Genomic DNA, 21,613 nt, shown 5'->3' with positions numbered 1-21,613 from the left:
TAAGCTGTGGGGAAGTGTTATCTTTGTCTCACAGGAAACCACCAGAAGAGAAAAACAGGAGGCCACCAGAACTGGTTAGAACCAGCCAAGTCTAAAATGGCTGATGACCTGGTCTTCAGTAGACCTTGAGCCCCATCATACACTCACTGTAATACACGAGCATGCTAAGTGACACGCTTGCCAGTGGCCATAACAGGAAGTACCGCACCATAGAAGGAAAAAAAGGAGGTGGCAACCAGTTCCAGGAAGAACCCCGCCTATTCCCAGAAAGCCAATGCATATGTCTCCCTGTCATTAACCCTACCTTTAAAAATCTTGCCTTGATCACCCCCTGACTAGAAGTTGATTTGTGAACTAAGTTCTGGCTTCTCCATTCTCTGGCCATTGAATAAAGCTTATGTTATTTCAATCTCAGCATCAGTTTTGTTATTGCCTGTGCAAATCTGAACAGGAAAAGAAGCTCCCCTGCCAAGGCAGGGGTCTTCAGCCAGGCTAGGGCACAAGGGTGGGGGGGGGGGTGCTCCATAAGGCCAATCTAGTAACAGAACTGCTAGTTGTCTACCCAAATCTCTCTTCTCCCTTTTGTAGAATTCTTGTTTCTATCTGGACATATGGCTACCTAAATAAAGATTACATTTCCCAGCCTTCCATGTAGCAAGATATCGTCGTGTGACTAAGCTCTTGCCATGGAACATAAGTGACCATGAGTGTGGTAGCTTTGGGGAAACTTCCTTACAAGGCAGTGGGGGCTTGTTCTTTGTACCTACTCACCTTCTTCCATACATTCTGTTTAAAAGGTGGTTGTTTTGGCTGGAGATCTATGTTGGCCTAAGAGGATGAGGGCCACCTTGGCCCAGATGACAGTGTAGCTGCCACTCCAACTTTGGACAGCCACTATATAGACTTACAAGTGGGAGAGAAAGAAGTCTCTTTTCTCTTTAAGTCAGCAGCTTGGGGTTTCTTGTGTTTGAAGCTGTATCTGATTCAGACAAGAATCTATTTCATGCTACAAAATTTCCTTTATTCATTTTTTGAGCACATAGTTACTAAGTACTTTTTATGAGCAAAGAACTACATTAAGTGGATATGAAACTAAATATTTTTTATTTTGAAAAACTTTTTGAAAAGGTTTTAGATTAAGACTCCCCTTTACATTCAGTCCATCCTTTACCTACCCCAGGCATATCACAAAATTTTATTCCTTCACTATGAAGAACTGTTTCTCTTGACTTTGGATTTTAGACTGATACTGTCATGTGAGTAACATGTTTTCTAAAAGTTAGAAAAAAAAACCACCAAAGCAACTCAAGCACATACGACTTTTACGTTTCAACCTTCGCCCCCAGCTATATGACAAATCATGATTAAAAGTCATGATGTAAATGTAGTCTTTGAAAATATGTAAGATGTAAACATTTGTCTTTGAACAAATTCAAAATATCATGGCACATGTTTTTAAAATATTTAAATCAAATGTATTTTCTAAGTTAATGCTCAGAAATGCACTAAACACAACACTGTTTTCAGTGTTAGTCACATAAAAAAAGGTACGTTATGTGAGGTGAGAGTCTCTCTTCCCTAAATGACTCATCTCCCTTTCAGAGCAGAAAGTTACTGGACTCCCCAGAATCAGAGCAAACAGATTTGCTGTCACTGGCTCCCTTACCTAATTCTGCTGTCAGGCATGGAGAAGTGTTCCCACATGTGAGTTCCATTTTAATTCCTCCCAAATTCTTCTTTGTTGATTTCTGATAATTTATTGTTTTGAAGTATTTTTCTTTAAGGAGAGTAGATGCTCTAAGTTTCCACATATCTTTTCACTTCTAAATTTAAAAGCTTAAGGTCAAATATTTAATAATTTTTGAATGATGGTAGAGATACAATAAAATTTGAGGAGTTACCTAAGTGTAAAAGCAGACTTACCTTAGGGTCCACGTTGAGAATTTTTCTGTCTCTTTTGTATTTGAAAAGTAAGCCTTCTGGATTATCAGCAATCACTTGGTAGTTGGGAGTTGAATTCCAAACAGCAACATGACTGTCCCAGTTGTAAAAACTATATAAATAAATATTTATTAGGAATTAATATGCATAATGAATTAAATTGACAAATATATTTCAGAAAATATTTGGGGCAGTTCAGCTTCAAAATAAATGGATAGGATCACAGTCTATACAACCATGTAGACCACATGTGTGATTAAAATTCTTGCAGAAAAGATTAGACTGGGTTATTTTCAAATCATTTAGATACATATTTATGAATGTTTTGCATGATTTCCTGGTTTGGACACTCTAGGACCTAGGACCTATTCCAGTATCATATTCCCAGGAAGTCAAGAAGAAAATTGATGCAATTTAAGGCTATTTCTTCTAGTTCAGACTCTTCAGGATATTGAGTATTCAGGGTATTAAGAGACTGTTTACTGGAAGGAAAGGCAGGCTAAGTCACCTCTTTTCATTCAAAACAAATTAATTCATTTCTTTAAGGTTCTATTTTTCAATAATATGTTTCCCAGGCAGTAAGAAAACTACTTGTGTTTGAGAGGTTACCAGAGGCCAGGCATGATGTGATGTATTCTAAAACAACACCCATATGAATTTGCTCTTATTTCACAGACAAAGCAAGGATACTATGGGAGTTCAACTAGCATAGTTAACACCCTGCAACTAATACATCATAGGGTTAATATTTCAACCCAGATCTGTGTGTTTCAAAGCATATGCATGTTCTTTCTACTGTTCAACATTGCCTGTTCAATCCCTTCTTTGGAGGTTCGTCTATGGAAACTTTCTATTTTTTTCCATCTCTCATTTTATACTTACTTGTCAAAAACAAATATAGTGCTGTTACGTTCATTGGAACTATCCTCAATACACTTATTTTTACATATCTTATTCCCATTAACACATTTCTAATATTATGTTTGCTTTTAAAATGACAGCCACAGAGATAAGTCATGTAGAGCTCCCAGCCCAGTATGTCTCTCAAATATTTGTAATATTTATTTTTAATCATTTTCCCCTTATCCTATTTCTGGGTTGTTTTTCCCTCTATTACTCCTCTTCTTCATTTTGAAAGAGTAGATTTCATTGATTAAACTCACTCTGAATTACATTGTTTTCTGAGGCACCACCTTTTTGCTACTACCTGAAAATGTAATGTTTACCCTCAAATTTTTTAATACTCAGAAAAAACTGATTATATAGATCATATATTTATATCTTTGGGGGTACATATTAGTAAGAACTATTCTCTGTCTTCCCCTCTTACTCCTTCTATGGCCAAGACATTGGAGTGTTTCCCTTTTCTGAGGCACAGAGTCAGGAAAAGTGGTTTTCCAACCATCTCTGTCTGTTTAATCAAGCCTCTGCAAGAGAGCAGGAATGACTATCTGACTAGTGAACTGAGAAAAGGAGCTAAACATTCATGGCTTTCTAGGTTCTCACTTTAGCCAGCTTTCATGAGTGAAGTTTATCATGGCAGGCTCAATGCCCAATAGGGTGATGATAGGAGAGCAGCCTATAGTACTGGTGATAAATTCAATCCAGTGGTAAAAGTATTACAAGCCGATTTGACTATGCACCCAAGCTGGGTCCCCCAATTCAGTTTAATTCATAATAAAGAAGATAAATTGACCTCTATTCTCCTGGCTGTTCAGTTAGGAGATTCACAAATTGGAATAGGGGACATGGGTATGATCCTCAAATATATATATATATATATACACATACATATATTTCTGAGATATATGGATATACATAACCCCAATAAAATGCTTGAGTCATACAGGCAGATTTTATATATATACACTTTATCAAAAAAAGTTAATTTGTGTAGCACGTGGTACTTTTGATGAAGTGATTTGGATTGTTAATCAATACTTTTGTTTTACTAGGCAGGGAAGGGAAACAGGTTTCTTCTCACATGCCAATTCTAATAGCTAATAATTATTAGTATTTAATAAAGGTAACTAACACTTATTTAATAAGCACCACACCATGTGTTGGATACTGTTCTGAGACTAATGAATCTATTATCTCATCAACTTTATTGTCAACACCATGAAGTAGGCATAAAACTATCCCCTTTTATACATGCAGAGCCCAGGTGATCTTGAAGTGTACTTGTGGGTAAAGATGAGGGACTGGATTTGAGAAGACATTGAAAAGTGGATTTAATGGTTATGAGAAAGACATCAATGAGATAAGAGTCTAGGATTACTCTCAGATTTCTGGTTTGAATACTTAAGTGGATGGAATTATTTACTAGGAACTAAAATACAAGGTAAGGAACAGATTGTAGGAGGTGAGGTGGGGGGCGTGTAGTTCAGTTTTAGACATCTTGAACTTGAAATCCTTATGAAATATCTAAGAAAATGAAAGCAAGGATCTTGGTTTGTGTTGTTTACTGCCCTATTTCCAATTCCTTTTTTCAGACCGTGCCTCACAATGGTAGATGCTAAATGCATATTAATGGAAGAAATAGATAATGGATGAATTTCTGAAGTTAGAGACTTTTCTTAGATGGAGTAATGTATGTAGAAGTATCAGCAGTGTTTAAATTCAAAGAGGTGACTGAGATGGACAAAGGAGAAGATGGAGATAAGAATGAAATCTGGAACATCAATTTTATCGAGTAGGAAGAGGAATCAGCAAAGGAGAGTAAAAAACAGTGATCTGAAGCATCAGAAAGAACCAGGAAAGAGTTACTTTTTTGCAAAAACTGAAGAGAGGAGAATATATCAAGAAATAGTACTTTAAGAAAGACAATAGTGTCAAATGCCTCATATATTAGATAAGGCATGAAGAGAGTTCATCAAAATTTGCACTTGGAAGGATATTACAGGAAAAGCAGTTACAGTAAAATGGTGGGGGCAAAATTCAGTTATAGAGAATTTAAGGGCAAGATGGGAACAGATTACTGAATAAAAAATTCCTTTATTAATTTAGTTATAAAGTAAACAAGAAAACTAGGGCAGCACTGGGGATATAAAAAATTAAAGTTCAGCTTTTTTTTTAAAAAAGATGAAATATTCTTGAACATGTTTCCATGGTGTGAAGAGGGAAAAGTAGAGAAAGCAGGATCCTAAAGAGGCAGGAGCTATAAAAAGGCTTTGCCATAAAAAATTCTATATGAGAAGATGTATCTAATATACAACAGAACTATGATATTCCTATATATATGTAGGTTAATTTGATTTTAGTAAGAACCCTGCATGTTATTTATTACTATTCCTATTATATGGATGAGTGAACTGGAGCTAAGAGAAGATAATAAAAAATTTGAAGTTTACATTACTAGTAAGTACTAGAATACAGTCTCAGACCTAGCCTATAGAATCTAAAACAAGTACTTTTTCTAAAAATTTTTATTTTATTGTGGTAAGAACACTTAACAGGAGACTTGCCCTCTTAACAAATTTTTAAGTGTACAATACATTATGTTGACCGTAAGTACGATGCTGTACCGCAGAGCTTTATAGCTTACTCATCTTGTTTAAGTGAAACTTTATGCCTGTTGATTATTAACTCCTCAATTCCCCCTCCTCCCCAGCCCCAGGTAACCACCATTCCATTCTTTGAGTCTACGAATTTGACTATTTTAGATACCTCATATAAGCGAAATCATACAGTATTTGCCTTCCTGTGACTGACTTATTTCACTTTTCATAATGCCCTCAAGTTTCATCCGTGTTGTCACATATTGCAGAATTTCCTTCTTTTTTAAGGTTAAATAATATTCCATTGTATGTATATACCACATTTTCTTTTTCCATTCATTTGTCAATGGACATTTAGGTAGTTTCCACATCTTGACTGTTGTGAATAGTTTCTTTTAGACCACATATTGTTGAGTGCTGTTTTTTAAAATCCATTTAGCCACTCTGTTTTTTGATTGGGGAGTTTAATCCATTTATACTTAAAGCAGTTATTGATAGGGAAGGATTTACTCTTGCCATTTTATTAATTGTTGTCTGTTAGTCTTGGAGTTCTTTTGTCTTTTTTTTCCTCTCTTGCTGTCTTCCTTTTTGTTTTGTTAATTCTTTTATTGATATATTTTGAATACTTGATCTTTTTCTTTTGTGTATCTTCTATAAGTATTTTTTTGTAGTTACCTTGAGGTTAACATAAAATATCTTATAGTTGTAAATGTTAATTTTAAGATGATAATAACAAGTTTAATCACATACACAAACTTTACATTTTAACTTCTCCCATCCATGTACTTCATGCTATTGTCAAAATTTATATCTATTCATACTGTGTATCTTTAACTTTTTTGTTATAATTATTTTTTAATACTTTTGTCTTATAATTTTTATAGTAGAATTAAAAGAGATTTACCCACTGCCATTACAGTAATACACTACTCTGAATTTTTTTATATATTTACCTTTATCAATGAGTCTCATACTTTCTTATGCTATCATGTTTCTTTTTAGCATCCTTTCATTTTAATTTGAAGAACTCCCTTTAGCATTTTTTATAGGGCAAATCTAGTGGTAGTGAACTTTCTGAGCATTTTTTCTGTGTGGGAAAGTCTTTATCTCTTCTTCATTTTTGAAGGACAGTTATTCTGGGCATATTACTCTTTGGTAGTAGCTCTTTTCTGTCAGCAGTGTGAGTCTATCATCCCACTCCCTTCTGGCCTGCAAGGTTTCTATTGAAAATCTGTTAATTGTCTTATAAGAAGGCAAGGAGGGTCCATTGGATGTGACAAGTTGCTTTTCTCTTGCTTCTTTCAAAATTCTCTCTTTGTCTTTGATTTTTGACAATTTAATTATAATGTGTGTCTTGAAGTAGATTTCTTTGATTTATCTGATTGGTGTCCCTTAAGCTTTTTGGATTTGGATGTCCATTTCCTTCCCCAGATTTTGGAAGTTTTCAGTCATTATTTCTTTGAATAATTTTTCTCATCCTTTATCTCTCCTCATTCTTGGAATCCCATGATATGTGTATTGGTTCCTTGATGGTGTCCCATAACTCTCTTAAGGTTTTTTCACTCTTTTTCATTGTTTTCTTTTTGTTTCTCTGACTTAATTATTTCCAATGACTGGTCTTTGAGTTCATCGATGTTTTATTCTGCTTAATCTAGTCTGATGTTGAAACACTTTAGTGGGGTTTTTTTAAAGTTTAATTATTGTCTTTAGCTCTATGATTTCTGTTTTGTACTTTTTAATATTTTTTCCTTGTTGAATTTCTCCCTTTGTTCATGAATTGTTTTCTTGACCTCAGTGAGCACCTTTATGACAGTTATTTTGAATTCTCTTTTAGGTATACTATCAGTACCTTTCTGTAGTGTCAGTATCTGGAGATTTATCTTATTCCTTTTGGGGAGAACATTCTTGCCTGATTCTTGATTTTCCTTGACTTTCTGTGTTGCTGCCTGCATATTAGACAAAGTAGGCATCTCTCCCAGTCTTCATGGACTGGCCTTATACAGAAGACCTCCACCAAGCAACCTGGACAGAGATTCACTGGCCTCTTCTAACTTTTTCCCTCCCCAGGGAGAAGCAGGCAGCTGTGGGTTTTGTCATTTGCTATGTGATGAGCAGGGAGTAAGATCTATGTATGATGTCTACCAGCCCAAGCTGCTGTCGCCATTTTCCTCCAGGTGCATGGAATGTGCCTGGCCCACCAGAACTCCAAGAATGGCAAAATTGAAGTTAGTCCTCTGGGGACCCCCCCCCCCCCTTAGAAGAGCTGGGAGTCTGGATGCACAGACCAACCCCTGCCTCCCTTGGGAGAAGCTGAGAGTTAGGGTGTTTCTTTTTCATAGTATGGTGCTATGCTGGCAGTAGGGATTCCAGTAAGAGGGTGTCCCAAACCTCTCTACTGGCTTTGGTGAGGCTTGCTTTGCATTTGCCTGGGGATACAGGGACCTTTCAATTAGTTTCTGGATTTATCACAAAGGGAATTTGTCTAGGAATTCTTGCTGAATCTGTGTATTTGTGGGAGGAGAGTCCAGGGCTTCCTACTCTGCTATCTTGCTGATGTCACCAATCCAAATGCTCTTTTTAATCTGCTATTTCTTGATTTCTTTTATTTTTAATTAATTTTTATTGGAATACAGTTGCTTTACAATGTTGTGTTAGTTTCTACTGTACAGCAAAGTGAATCAGCTATACGTATACATATATCGCCTCCTTTTTGGATTTCCTTCCCATTTAGGTCACCACAGAGCATTGAGTAGAGTTTCCTGAGCTACACAGTAGGTTCTCACTATTTATCTATTTTATACATAGTATCAATAGTGTATTTATGTCAATCCCAATCTCACAATTCATCCCACCCCACCTATTCCCCTTGGTATCCATTTGTTCACTATAAAACTTTTCCAAGAACTAACAAACATATGAATTTCAGCTAAGCAAGGAAAAGACAGAAAGAAAGAAAGAGAGGGAGAGAGAAAGAAGTAAAAAAGGAAAGAAAGGAATAAAAAGGGGAAAGGAAAGAAGAGAAAAGAGATTTAAAAACTTCCCAACACTTAGATTCTCTCCAGGTCATCACAACTTTTCTCCTAATATATCATAATTAAATCTATCTTCTCTATGCCAACTTACCTCGACCGCTGTTCCATCTCAGTTCTCTCACCTAAGCTGCTTATCCACATGACTTGCTCAATTGTAAATACTTACTGGGATAAATCATAGACTCCTCAATCTCAACATATTAGAAAATAAATTTGTCCCACCTTCCAAACCTGTTTAAACTTGCTGTACTGTCTCTATCAATAAGTGGCACTCGAGCTTCCCTGGTGGCACAGTGGTTGAGAGTCCACCTGACGATGCAGGGGACACCAGTTCGTGCCCCGGTCTGGGAAAATCCCACATGCCACAGAGCAGCTAGGCCTGTGACCCATGGCCGCTGAGCCTGCATGTCCGGAGCCTGTGCTCCACAGTGGGAGAGGCCACAACAGTGAGAGGCCTGCGTACAGCAAAAAAAAAAACAGTGGCACTCAATAAATGTTCATTGACTAAATTAATGATATATGTCCATCTTTATTATTATTTGTGATACAGCTGATTACAGTATTTTTAATTATTACAGAATTAAAATAAAGAAGTAGCAAGAAAATTTATTTTAAAATGTAATTAAGAGTATTGATCTAGAACATTGATCTGGGACTTAGGAAATCTAAACCCTCATGCAGTGGTTTCAGTTTTCTCTTATCTAAAGTTTAGAGGTTGAACTATATATTGCAAAGGCTCTTTACAATGGTAATAGACTGTTATTATGAAAGCCTCCTTTGATCCAATGAGTTCTTACACGTTATTTTAATTTACGTCTAAGTGGTCACATCTAAAAAATACTTGTAGAAAAGTTCAAACATACTGTATCTAAAATAGATAGAAGAAATTAAGGGGTAACTTATGTGAAATTATTTAAGGTTTAGGAATAAAAGAACAATTTTCCATTTGCTCCCCATGAAAAGCATCCAAGGTTTGGGCATTTTGTTGTATGAGAGTGTACTTATACACAACTTATACAAATAAGTTGGGATAATGAATTGAGATAAATATGTGTAAAATCTGTTCACTAAGTGATAAGGGGGTCCGCATGTATGTTTTTGGAAACAATTACCTGTTTGTCATCTATTTTACATGATAACTCCTGATACCAGAGAAAATATTTTTATGACATTACACGACAACAGAGCATTGGACCACCAGGGGGAGTAAATTTCAAAGCCGTGTCTCCAGAATACTTTGTTTGCCCTAGTTTTGCTCAGTATCTTCCTTCAAATGGAGTGGAAATGGCATATTTAGGGAAATCATGAAAGCACAAAATGGACAATGCTATCAAAGATTAGAAAAATTTGCACTTAAAAATACATTTAAAGGCAATCCAAGGCCTTAGGGGTGAATACAGAACAAAAATAATGACTATAACAATTGTAGTCTCCAGTACATAAAGCACAGGGAAAAAATAAGATCACTACCACAAGAACAGGGAATTTGAAATCACAGAGAACACATCACTGAAATAGAAGCTATTACCATCTAAGAGATTTTCCCCATGAATATAACCAATAGTTCATAATGATTAGGAGGGAGATGTTTCAATCTCTATTAATTATGGAATCTTTTTGGGTTTTAAACTGTTGGACAAGTAGGCATTTACAGTACCTAATACTTGAATATGCTTATACAGTTAAAAAAACATTTCATTTGAGAGAAAAATAAAGAATATTTATAAGATATAATTTTTAGGACAGAGAGATATTCATATTTAAAGGAAATTTGTAAAAAACAGAAATAAAATTAAAAACCTACAAAAACATTTTTTGTGAAATCAAGATTTTTATTGAGGGACTTCCCTGGTGGTCCAGTGGTTAAGAATCCACCTTCCATCGAAGGGGACGTGTGTTTGACACCTGGTTGGGGAACTAAGATCCCATATGCCGTAGGGCAACTAGGCCCATGCGCCACAACTAGAGAGCCTGCATGCTGCAACTACTGAGCTCGCACACTCCGGAGCCCCCATGCTGCAACAAAGAGCCTGCTCACAGCAGCGAAATATCCCACATACCACAACAAAGATCTCACATGCTGCAACGAAGACCTGATGCAGCCAAATAAATAAATAAAAAGAAACACAAAAAAAACAAAAAAACAACGGACAGTGGTTTACACCAATAGTTCACTTCTTTAAAAAAAAAAGATTTCTATTGAAAAATGAAAATTCAGGGGATTTTATGAGAGTCATGGGGACATTTAAGCATTAAACATTATTGTCTCCTTTTTAATCTCTGTGTAGACAGTCTGTAAGTAGGATGGCTTTACAATTTTACTTTCTAAACTAGGCTCCTTCTGTGAAAGAAGAAAGCTGCTACTAATTGTGCCAACACAATAAGAGTAAGCCCAGACGATGCCAGGAAAACTGAGATGTGTGGTCTCTACACCTACAAACCATTTAAACACTGCTGTTTTAGAGCTGATTTATCCAATGTTTGTGCAAAATGTTTCCAAAGTTTTGCCATGGATTTGCCAAAAATATGATAAAGTTGTTTAAAAAATGCTAAAACATGTTTTCTTATGGTTGATACTTTTTATTTTATTTTATTGCTGTGGAAAAATTATATTATATGAAATTGCAATTGTGGTATAGAGACATGAAATTTAATCTAGAATAATAAACACTCCTGTTCTTTTTCTATTTTTCAAATAATATCAAAGCAGTAAAACATTCTATAACAAACTAATTTCCTGAAATATCATATTCCATGTAAAAATATAGGTTTGATCAGTTATTTTGGTTGGTAAGAATATGAAATCTAAAGTTTAGTGTTTCCATAAGTTAGTTAACTTGGCTCCTATTCATGACTATATAATGTATCTCTAACTTCAATCAGCTATTTAATAAATGCATATGCCAGTTGGGAAAATATAAATAACTGTTGAACAACCTACTGTAATTATTAAAATAATTGAGAACATTAAAAGCCCTAGTGACAGGTAGTCAGAAGGGTCATTCAATTCAATTCAACATGTCAAAAATGCAAACAAAGGATTATAATACAGCATGAAAAATGATACAATAGAAATTTGTGTGAGGTATTTTTGGACTGTAGAGGTCAAAAACAATACATATCTTGCTGAAATATATTTCTAATGAGATTTTCCTGATGGAAAGAAGCAGTGCCAAGCATTCCAGGTAGAAAGGATAGTAAAAGTTAGATTAGATAAGAACTGAAAAATGTTCATGATCAGTGTTAACATTTATGAGAGATATTCAGTAGTTTATTGCTAATGAGGCAGAAAGCAAATTGCTGTGAATTGAGAATTGAATGTGAAATGTGATTATTAACTGTCTTCTACCAAAGTGCAGACAGTTTGGGTGTGCATTCCCTTTGGGGACAGAGTGGCTCAGAGCAAAGGAAGCAAGGAGAACTGGTAAGTTTGGCTTTCCTATCCCTTTAAGGCAGTGGATAGAAGGGAGTGTTCATTGCCAGTAGGCTACTGCTCTTAATTTTCATTTGAGTCAGAAAACAGATGGGCACCTGTCTATCATGTTCATCATATTATGTGCTCTGAACCCAAAGTGCAATGTCAAGTATATGGACTGGTTATGGAAGGTGCTAAGGGAGAGATGAACGTAATATAATACCTGGGATACTTGACTATTTGTGATAAGCCCACAACGGGGACTTATCAGGGAAAGATTCTGAGGAAGTATTCCATAACTGCTTCTATACTCCCATGCTGGCCTCCTCACTGAAGACCCTAGCCCTCTGGTGGGATGTCTGGAATGCTTCATTGCTAGCTCCATGCAATGGGAAAGAAGCAGGTGATAATCACAGATGTACTTATAACCATATCTTCCCATAATAAGGCTATGGAGATAGATTTATGAGTTACACAAAGCTCTTTCTGATTTTGCAATCAGAGCAAGTATTAGAAACATCCTGAGAAGTATTTGCAACTTCTCAGTTGCAAATCATAGAGTGAGAACCTCAAGGTCAAGCAAGAATGCCAGTAGCTAGTCCTATAGTGGCCATTCCCGGTGAAGAGATTGCAAAGAAAGCACTTTCCCAAGGCAGAAACCTGAAGGAATGGTACAGGGATGGGGTGGGTGTCCCAGAGAGCCCTACTTAATTTCATTCTCTTTCTGATATTATTATTGAAACAACTGACACTTGTTATTTTACATTGATGTAGTGCTTTGTCATCTAAAAATAGCTTTCACGTTTATACTCTTGTTTAATGTCCAGAATAATGATGTATTAGGTAGGGTATTTATTTATAGCTTATTACAAAATATTGAATATAATTTCCTGTGCTATACAGTAAATCCTTGTTGCTTATCTATTTTATGTATAGTAGTTTGTATCTGTTAATCCCATACTCCTATTTTGTCCCTTCTCCCCTCCCTCTCCCCTTTGGTAACCATAAGTTTGTTTTCTATGTCTGTGAGTCTGTTTCTGTTTTGTTATATGCATTTGTTTGTTTTATCTTTTGATTCCACACATAAGTGATAACATAGAGTACTTGGTTTTCTTGGTCTAACTTATTTCACTAAGCATAATACACTCTAGGTCCAACCACATTGTTGAAAATGGCATAATTTCATTCCTTTTTATGTATGAGTAATATTTCATTGTGTGTGTGTGTGTGTGTGTGTGTGTGTGTGTGTGTGTGTGTATACACCAACTCCTCTTTATCCATTCATCTGTTGATGGACACTTGGGTTGTTTCCAAACCTTGGCTACTGTAAATAGTGCTGTTATGAACACTGGGGTGTATGTATCTTTTAGAATTAGTGTTTTCATTTTTTTCCCCATATACACACCCAAGAGTGGAATTGCTGGATCTTATGGCATTTTTTTGTGGAACCTCCATACTGTTTTTCACAGTGGCTATATCGATTTATGTTCCCACCAACAGTGTACAAGTGTTCCCTTTTCTCCACATTCTCACCAATGTTTGTTATTTGTATGCACATTTTATGTTTTTGATGTCACAGTTTACACTGAGCATACGTAAGAGACGAGCCCGAGAAGGAGACAGAGAGTTGCATACGAATGTACGAGGAGTAAGACAGTGCCATGAGAACCAAAAGGAATAGAAGGCATGAAAAATCAATGAGGAGATCCCCCTTGTCAAATGCAAGGAAGGAATGAGAAAATAACCAAAATGTGATGGCTATCATTGGTAACTGTTCTCTTTGGGGTTAGCGAGCATTTATCTTAAGCTAAGGAGATTGTATAGATAAGTAATCTCTGTTGCTTCTACTGGAATTACAAGATTAGAGTTCTGTTACTTAAAAATAACAAACATTCTTTGACTTAACATACTCTTTCTATCTGGAAGGTCTCGACAACTCAAATTTTGTGAATATGAAAATATTTTGAACCATTGCACCACTCAGCAACCTTTTACATTATGAATATTGCGATGTTCTTTAGGTTTACTGATCTTTCTATGAGTAGTATGCCAATTCTGCCCTGTAATCACCATAGTTTTCCTTCATATCTGTGGATATATTTCTAGAATTAGAATTTTCTAGTCATGACTATGTGACAAGGAAAGGCTTTTCATTAAAGAAATGTCAGTATATTAGGGAGAGGAAATCATGGTGGGTCTTGGGTCCTAGGGACCAGGGAAAGAAACCAGAAGGGAAAACTGGAGTGTAGGTATGTTGTGAGGGAGACTGGCCACTCCCCCAGGCTCAGGCACTGTAATTGTGCTTTCAGGTAAAATGGCTTTGAATTTGTGTAAACTAAAAGAGATGTGCAATTTAAAACTATATTATAAGTGAGTTTAATGAAACAAGGTTTAGAGTGAAGCTATGATGGAGGAACTTAATGCTGGAGGAGAGAGACTTCCTTCTCTCCTGCTATACTTGGAGACATCACCCAGATTAGCAGTAGAACCCCAAGTCATTAAAGTACTTTTCTTAAGTGGATAGGAGTTTTGCTAGGCATTATCTGCCTGGTATGGTATGTTTGTCTAGGAAATAGGATCATTTGGCAGCATAAGTAAGATGATTTTGAGAACATTAGAGTTTTTGTGCTTAAATCACAATTCTCTAGAAAGGAAAGGCATCTGAGCTTCTAGGTGGCTGGGTTTCAACAGGGACAACGTGTTAAAAGCGGCTCCTTGGCTACTGAAGATGGTTTTGTGACTTTGTGTCCTTCAATGGATAGTAACCAAGACTTACTCACTTTGGAACAGATAGGCTTGGTAGGCAGAATTCAAAATATCTTCTGTGGTCTCTGCTCTTTAGGGTTGGATCCGCAATATGTTATGTCACTTGGTAAAAAGGACTTCACTAATTGTTTGACCTTAAAATTGGGAGAAAATCCTAGATTATCCAGGTAGACACAATGTAACCATAAGCGCCCTTCAAAACAGAAAAGCAAGCCAGAAGTCAGAGAAATTCAAAGCATGAGGATTGGATGCACTGTTGCTGGCTTTAAGATGGAGGGACCACAGAGACCTCAGTTCTATAACTAGATAGAACTGAATTCTGCCAACAGTCTAAATGGGCTTGGAGTGTATTCTTCCCCAGAGCAAGCAGAAAGGAATGCAATTCTGCTGACACCTTAATCTCAGTCTTGTGAGACCCTGAACTGAGAATCCAGCCACACTGTGCCGACCTGTGGACGGTGACATGAGTGTTATTTTAAGCTGCTAAATTTGTGGTAATTTGTTACTCAACATTAGAAAGCTAAGATAGTAGGCATTGTAAGTGCTTTGGAGTTAGCTTAAGGGAGTCTGTTGAGGATGAAATAAACATTTTATCACAGTTGGGAGGCTGGGATGGATCGGAGGCTCAAAATTTATTTTGAGTATTAAAAGGAATGTGACCTCATTTTGTACTCGAGATTGGTGAAGCAGAATATCAGTTATAAATAGAATGTGATCAAGGAGAAATAACAAAAATAACACTGAAACAACACAGATGAAAGCAATGAGAATCCATGTAGTAGAAAAACAACCTTAGGCAGGAAGAGAAGCCAAACACTTCATAGCCTTTGACTTTTCATTGGACAATTTTGTATTTCTGTACATGCTATGGAAAACTATCTTCAAAAAGTTTATGTTTGGGGCTTCCCTGGTGGTGCAATGGTTAAGAATCTGCCTGTCAATACAGGGGACATGGGTTTGATCCTTGGTCTGGGAAGATCCCACATGCCGCAGAGCAACTAAGCCCATGCACCACAGCTACTGAGCCTGTGCTCTACAGCCCATGCTCTGCAACAAGACAAGCCACCACAATGAGAGGCCCGTGCCCCACAACGAAGAGTAGCCCCCGCTTGCTGCAACTAGAGAGAGACCACACGCAGGAACGAAGACCCAAAGCAGACAAACAAAAAAAAAAAAAGAGAAAAGATGTGCTTGCTCTTCTGGGACAGAATGAAAATGGGAGCAGCTATTCATTGGGGCCCATCGTGGTGAAGGTAGTAAGAATTGAGGGGGCAAAACATTAAGTGGAAAGAATCAGAGCTGCTCATTCAGCTCTCCTTCCTCAACTGACATATCTCCCTTGAAGGCCTTCTTTATTTAAACAATAAAGTGTTTAATGATTTATATTTACAAGTGAGACCATTACCTTATACTTGTTCTTTTATACCAGAGCTCTTTCTACTACACTACAATGCTACTCAGTCTTTTTCCTGCAAATGATTTTCCTTCTTCCTTTGATATTTTTTAACAGTGAAACAGAAGAAACAATGTTTTATCACGTTTATGAGCCATGATCTGATGAATGTGAGTCACCAGTAAGTGATACCACTATCCACCCTCTCACCTAATCTAGAAATGGGGGTCACCTCAGGCTTTTCCCATTTCCTCACCCTGCATTCTCTCTCCCATCAAGTCTCATAGATGCTATCTCCATAACCTCTCATGTCCACATACTCCTCTCCAAATGCTGCATCTTACGCCAATTCTTAACTGAATTAATCCAATACCTTCACAATCAGTCCCCCTCCCCCTTTTGTCTGCATCCCCTATCATCTATCGTTCTTACAATCACAGATATCTTTAAAAATATCGCATCAGCTATTACATCCCTGCTTAAAATATTTTCCTGACACCTATGGCTCTCTAAACACACTCTGTAGCTTAGCACACTAACTCTCCAAAACCTGGAAGCTGCCTCTCTGGCCGCCCCACACACTCCCAACCCCAGATTTCTCTTAAGCTTTTCCCACTATCTGCATTTCTTTAAACATGTCATTCCAGGCCCTGCCAGTGCCTCTCTACCGTTGGACATGCTGTTTTCTTTGCCTGGACTGTCCTCTCCACATTTCTTTTTCTCACCTAGTTAAGTACTACTCATTCTCCAAATCCAATATCATGCAATACCTCCCAAGGGAACCTCCAACCTTCACCTAGCCTAATTTATATTCCAGTCTCTGGGCTGAATAGTTACCTACTAACAGAAACAAAAGTTCTGTCCTGTAACAATTGATTTACTACTCTGTCTTCTCAATTAGCCTGTGAGCCTCATTAGGGTAGGAACCAGCTTTATCTGACTACTCCTAGAGCTTCTTGTGGTACCTGGCACTTGGTTATTTCCAACAAATGTTTAACCTTTCCCTCCACTACCATGAGACTGCCATGAGGGATATGACTTGACTTTCATCTTCAGCATCAGCTTCTCTTTTACTCTTGGGTCTACTGTCACCTTCTTTGTCCTTTTGTCTTCACTGCTCTGCTAAGAGCTTTGATTCAGGACATTATGAACTACTAATACATTAGCACAAAATATGTGACTTCTTTCATTTGCCAATGTCATGGATCTCTAATTGTTGGGCTGTATGCTCTGTCACTTTTAAGAGGACACATTTTTGTGTGGGAGGTGAGGCAGTTTCCTGACTGTCCTTCAACCACATCATATACTCAGCAACCTCCTTTGTTTATACAAAGCATAACTCTCTTGTCAGTATGACCGGAGCATCAAGCACCCCATTGGAAATTGAGTGGCACAGATCACTAGAGTTGGGTAAAACACACTGCCTTTAAAAATCCATTGTTTCACCCTTAAGAAAGCTGGTAAGATATGCCTTTGACAAGTATTTGAACTTGATAATAATGACAAAATGTAAAAAGGTAAATTAGCAATATTTTGTTCAGTAAAGATAGAGTAAGAAGACCAAAAGAGACTACACATTGAATGTTAAAAAGCCTCCAGAGGAAATGAAAGGGAAGACATGTAGGTTACTGTTTATTTGATTGACACATATCAAGGGATTTCTCAAGCTTAAAAGTAATGGAAGAAATCCTAAAGGAAAAGATAGATCAGTTTAACTTCATAAAAATTTAAAATATTTTTATGTCATGAGAAGTCATAAATAAAAATAAAGGCAAACAAAAAATAAGGAAAATATGTGGTATAAATTATAAAACTCTCTTATAGAGTAATTTTTAAAATTTCAATGATCCTAACTTTTAACATTGGGAGAGACCAAGGATAGATAGATCATGAAAATAAAATAATAACCAAGAAATAATTGAAATGAGCATAAACTTTGCTAATAATAAAAAGAATGTTTTTGACTTTTAAAATGGGGAATAATTAAGAAGCGTGTAATACTTCCTACTAGCAAGGGTGCCATGAGACCATGCATTGATAGCTTGTGAGAGTGCAAGTTACTACATTTTTGGAAAGCAACTTGGCAATGTGCATAATAAGTCTTGTAAGTATTTATATCACTTGACCCAGCAATTCCACTTCTAGGCACTATAGACAAAGATGTATGCACATAAAGACTCTTCACAGTATTATTTATAAAAATGATGGTTTGAAATCAACTTATGTGGTCCAAACTCTTATTCTAGGCAGTCAGGAGGCCAAATTCTTACTTAAACTGGGTCTGCAACTAGTAGTAGCGATGAGGAGTTAGTAGTGGGAAAAGGCAGACTGGGAGGTAGAACATGTAGAGACAGTGGTTTTTAAACAGCAGCTATTGTGAGTCTTTCTTGAATTGCAAAATCAATTTGCTGGGCCACAGTCAGAATGAAAACCCAGAATGGTGTAGAATGGAGTAGAAAATATTGGAGGGCACTTTACTGGGTAATTTTTATAAAATGTTTATCTAGAGTATTTATTTAGAGACTCAGGGCATCTCCTCTTCCCCTTTAAAAAAATGTTTTTTGAAACATTTCAAACACACCTAAAAGTAGAGACTGGAGTAACAAATCCCCATGTACCCATTATCTAGCATCAATAATTATCCACAAAGAGTCCCTCAGTTTCATCTCTCTCCTCCCACAAACTCACTCCCACCAACCAAATTAGCAAGTTCTGGACTTTATATCATTTCATCTGAAAAAACTTCAGTATGGATTTCTGTGATATTGTGATATAATAGGAAATATATATTTGGTCTTCTTCCCATAAACCCTTGTAATTTCTTGAGCAGTAGGCATGAGAGGAGAATGTTTTGTTATTCAAAATAAGCCCTTTTCAACCATCCCTGAGTGTATGCTAATGAGCAGACTCTAGGTGGGGTCCTAGATAGCTTCAGGGTGGGGGTTTGTTGCCAGAGGAATTGACCTTGTGATTAGAGGGTTAGAACTTTCAGTCCCACACTTGAACTTCTAGGAAGGGGAGAGGGGCTGGCTGGAGGAGCTAGAGATTCACGAGTGGCCAATGATTTTGGAGAGCTTTTGGGTTGGGGAACGCATCCCTGTGCCAGGAAGATGGTGCACCCCAAACTCTACGGGACAGAAACTCCTGCACTCTTGGACCCTTCCAGACCTCACCCTATGAACCTCCTTCTCTGGCTGTTTGTCTGGGTCTTTTATAATATCATTTATGATAAACTGGTAAACATAAGTAAATATTTCCCTGACTTTCATGAGCTGTTCTAGCAAATTATCAAACCAGGTGGGGGAAGGGGGTGGTGGGAACCCCTGACTTTGCAGCCATCTTGGACAGAACCGTGGGTACTTGGGGACCCACTGCTTTCAACTAGCATCTGAAATGAGGACAGTCTTGTGGGACTGAGACCTTAAACCTGTGTAGTCTGACTCTAACTCTGGGTAGTTAGTGTCAGACTTGCATTAAATTGGAGGAGACCCAGTTGGTGTCCTGAGAGTTGGAAAATTCGTGAGGGGAAACCCTGCACCCCATATCAGGTGTCAGAAGTATTATAAGTAGAGAAACAGCTTTCCTTTAATCTCTAAAAGATAGCCCTTTTTAAAAATATAACCACCAGTTTTTATCATACCTTAATATGACAATAATTATTCAATACCACCAAGTACCCAGTTACCATTCAAATTTCACCAATTGTCTTATTAGTTTCTTCTTTACATAGAGTTTGCTCAAGTCAGAATCCAAACAAGGTCCATATTTTGCAGGAGTCCTGAGACTTCAACCAATGGAGGACAAAGAGCCTTAGACGGCACTGAAATTATTTTGAAATAATGCTTAATAATTGAAAATTGGTTAACTAAAGACAGCACCATAAAGTGAGGTACTGGCAGCTGTTGTAACTGATATCCATGAAGAATTTTCAGAGAGAAGATAAAGTGCTTACTATATAAGATTCAGAGTTGCATATATACAATAAGACAGCAAAAAAACACATCCATGAACACACCTACACATACGATTGACTACTTGACAGTTGCCGCCACCTTTGATAGAACTTTTCCCTCTTTATTGTAACATCACAGTAAAAAAGGGCAAATATGTTCTTGAATGTTTACTGGCCCTTAGAGCGACACATATACTATACATGCTGTTTTGTATATATCCTGAGAGACTATAATGAAAGGCAAAAGTGAAAGGTTGTAGTGGAAGAGATAGTGGTAGATATGGAGAGAGGTACACAGTTTGGGACCCAGTTAGATTCAATTCCAACTCCACAAACAGGTGTGCCTGAGAATGTCTGTAACCCCCTCCCTGATTGGCTAGGGGCAAACTTGTATTAGCAGCAATCCTTTGAAGGCAAAGCCCGTAACAACCAGGAAGGAAACCCTCCTTGAGCTAGTGATGTTTTCCCCTTTGGAATAGGTTATTTAACAAAAATGTAAATGTTTTGGTGTTTTTGTTTTTGTTTAGCAAGTAGCAGGCATGTAACTGATTATATGGCACACATTTGACCTACAGTCACTGAACTGAACAGAATTTTGCCCAATAGCCAATCTTCTATCTCTTCCTAATATATATGTGTGTGTCTATGTATGTTATACATACATATATTTTATATGTTATATATCTTTGTATACTGTTTATATTTATAACATTTAAAATAATTGTAAAATTTTCTGTTTATGACATTTTAACATTTATAACACTTCAGGATTTTGAGTTAGGAGAGATTTTGATTTTCTCTTTTATACTTTATATGCTTTTATAGTTTACATGTTTTCCACAATGAGCATACAATAGTTTTAAGTCCAAAAAGAGCAAAATGTTTCCTTTTAAATAGAGGAAAAAGAAAATTCTTTATTATAATACATATATTAAATAAATAAAATACATGGTTTTCTTTTGTTTCCAAGTATGTCTGGATGCGATATGCTTTGCAAGATTATATGAAAAATCTTGAAGTATAAACTGGGGGGCTGATTTTGAGAAAAAAGAGTATTCTTGAGTTTTTATCTGGGACACTAAAAATTGACATGAAATCCATCTATAAACAGTAAGTTATTGTTTTATTTTTGAGAAAAATATTTAAAATTACCTCTCAAACTTTTAGTCATAAAATCATGAAAAAGAGTTGTACCTGTTTCCTTACCTTTATATATTTAAATTTGAAAGTAAAAGTTAATGATATTTGTCAACTGTCTATCTCAAAACATATGTGCTATTCACATATACACAAAATAATAATAGTCATTCTTCAAAAACAGTAAACAAAACTGGTACTCCTATAAAAGGAGCATTATCACTGCTAATGGTATAAAGAACGACCTCCTTGGATAACTTCATTTTCTCTCATCGTGTTAGTTACTACTTATATTTTTAAAATTCCACATCCATTTCTCTGCCTGGACATCTCAGAGATTCAGAATTATATATCTATCTACTGTATTTTAGATATTCCACTGGCACTTTAAATGCAACATATCCAGAACTGAGTCCTTGATCTTCCCCCTGAACTACTGTTGCCAGGAATTTTCTTTCTTATATTTGTTGGTACCTC

At 36.6% G+C, this 21,613-nt stretch overlaps 1 protein-coding gene across 2 annotated transcripts in view; it reads right to left on the bottom strand.

Annotated features, from left to right (window-relative positions):
* CFAP299 (cilia and flagella associated protein 299) overlaps positions 1–21,613 on the bottom strand; it is a gene marked incomplete at both ends in the record, with an annotated part of 616,738 nt that overhangs the window by 16,585 nt on the left and 578,540 nt on the right. For both annotated transcript variants that reach the window (XM_082837623.1, XM_082837624.1), the window contains one exon: positions 1,924–2,053. In XM_082837623.1, coding sequence (XP_082693749.1) covers positions 1,924–2,053 — 130 coding nt within the window. The remainder of the gene's footprint in view (positions 1–1,923; positions 2,054–21,613) is intronic.

The sequence above is a fragment of the Leucopleurus acutus genome (genome assembly GCF_964270905.1).
Source record: "Leucopleurus acutus genome assembly, chromosome: 4".
Lineage (NCBI taxonomy): Eukaryota > Metazoa > Chordata > Mammalia > Artiodactyla > Delphinidae > Leucopleurus > Leucopleurus acutus.
Note: the sequence above shows the minus strand (reverse complement) of the source record. Positions and strands in the feature narration are given on the sequence as shown.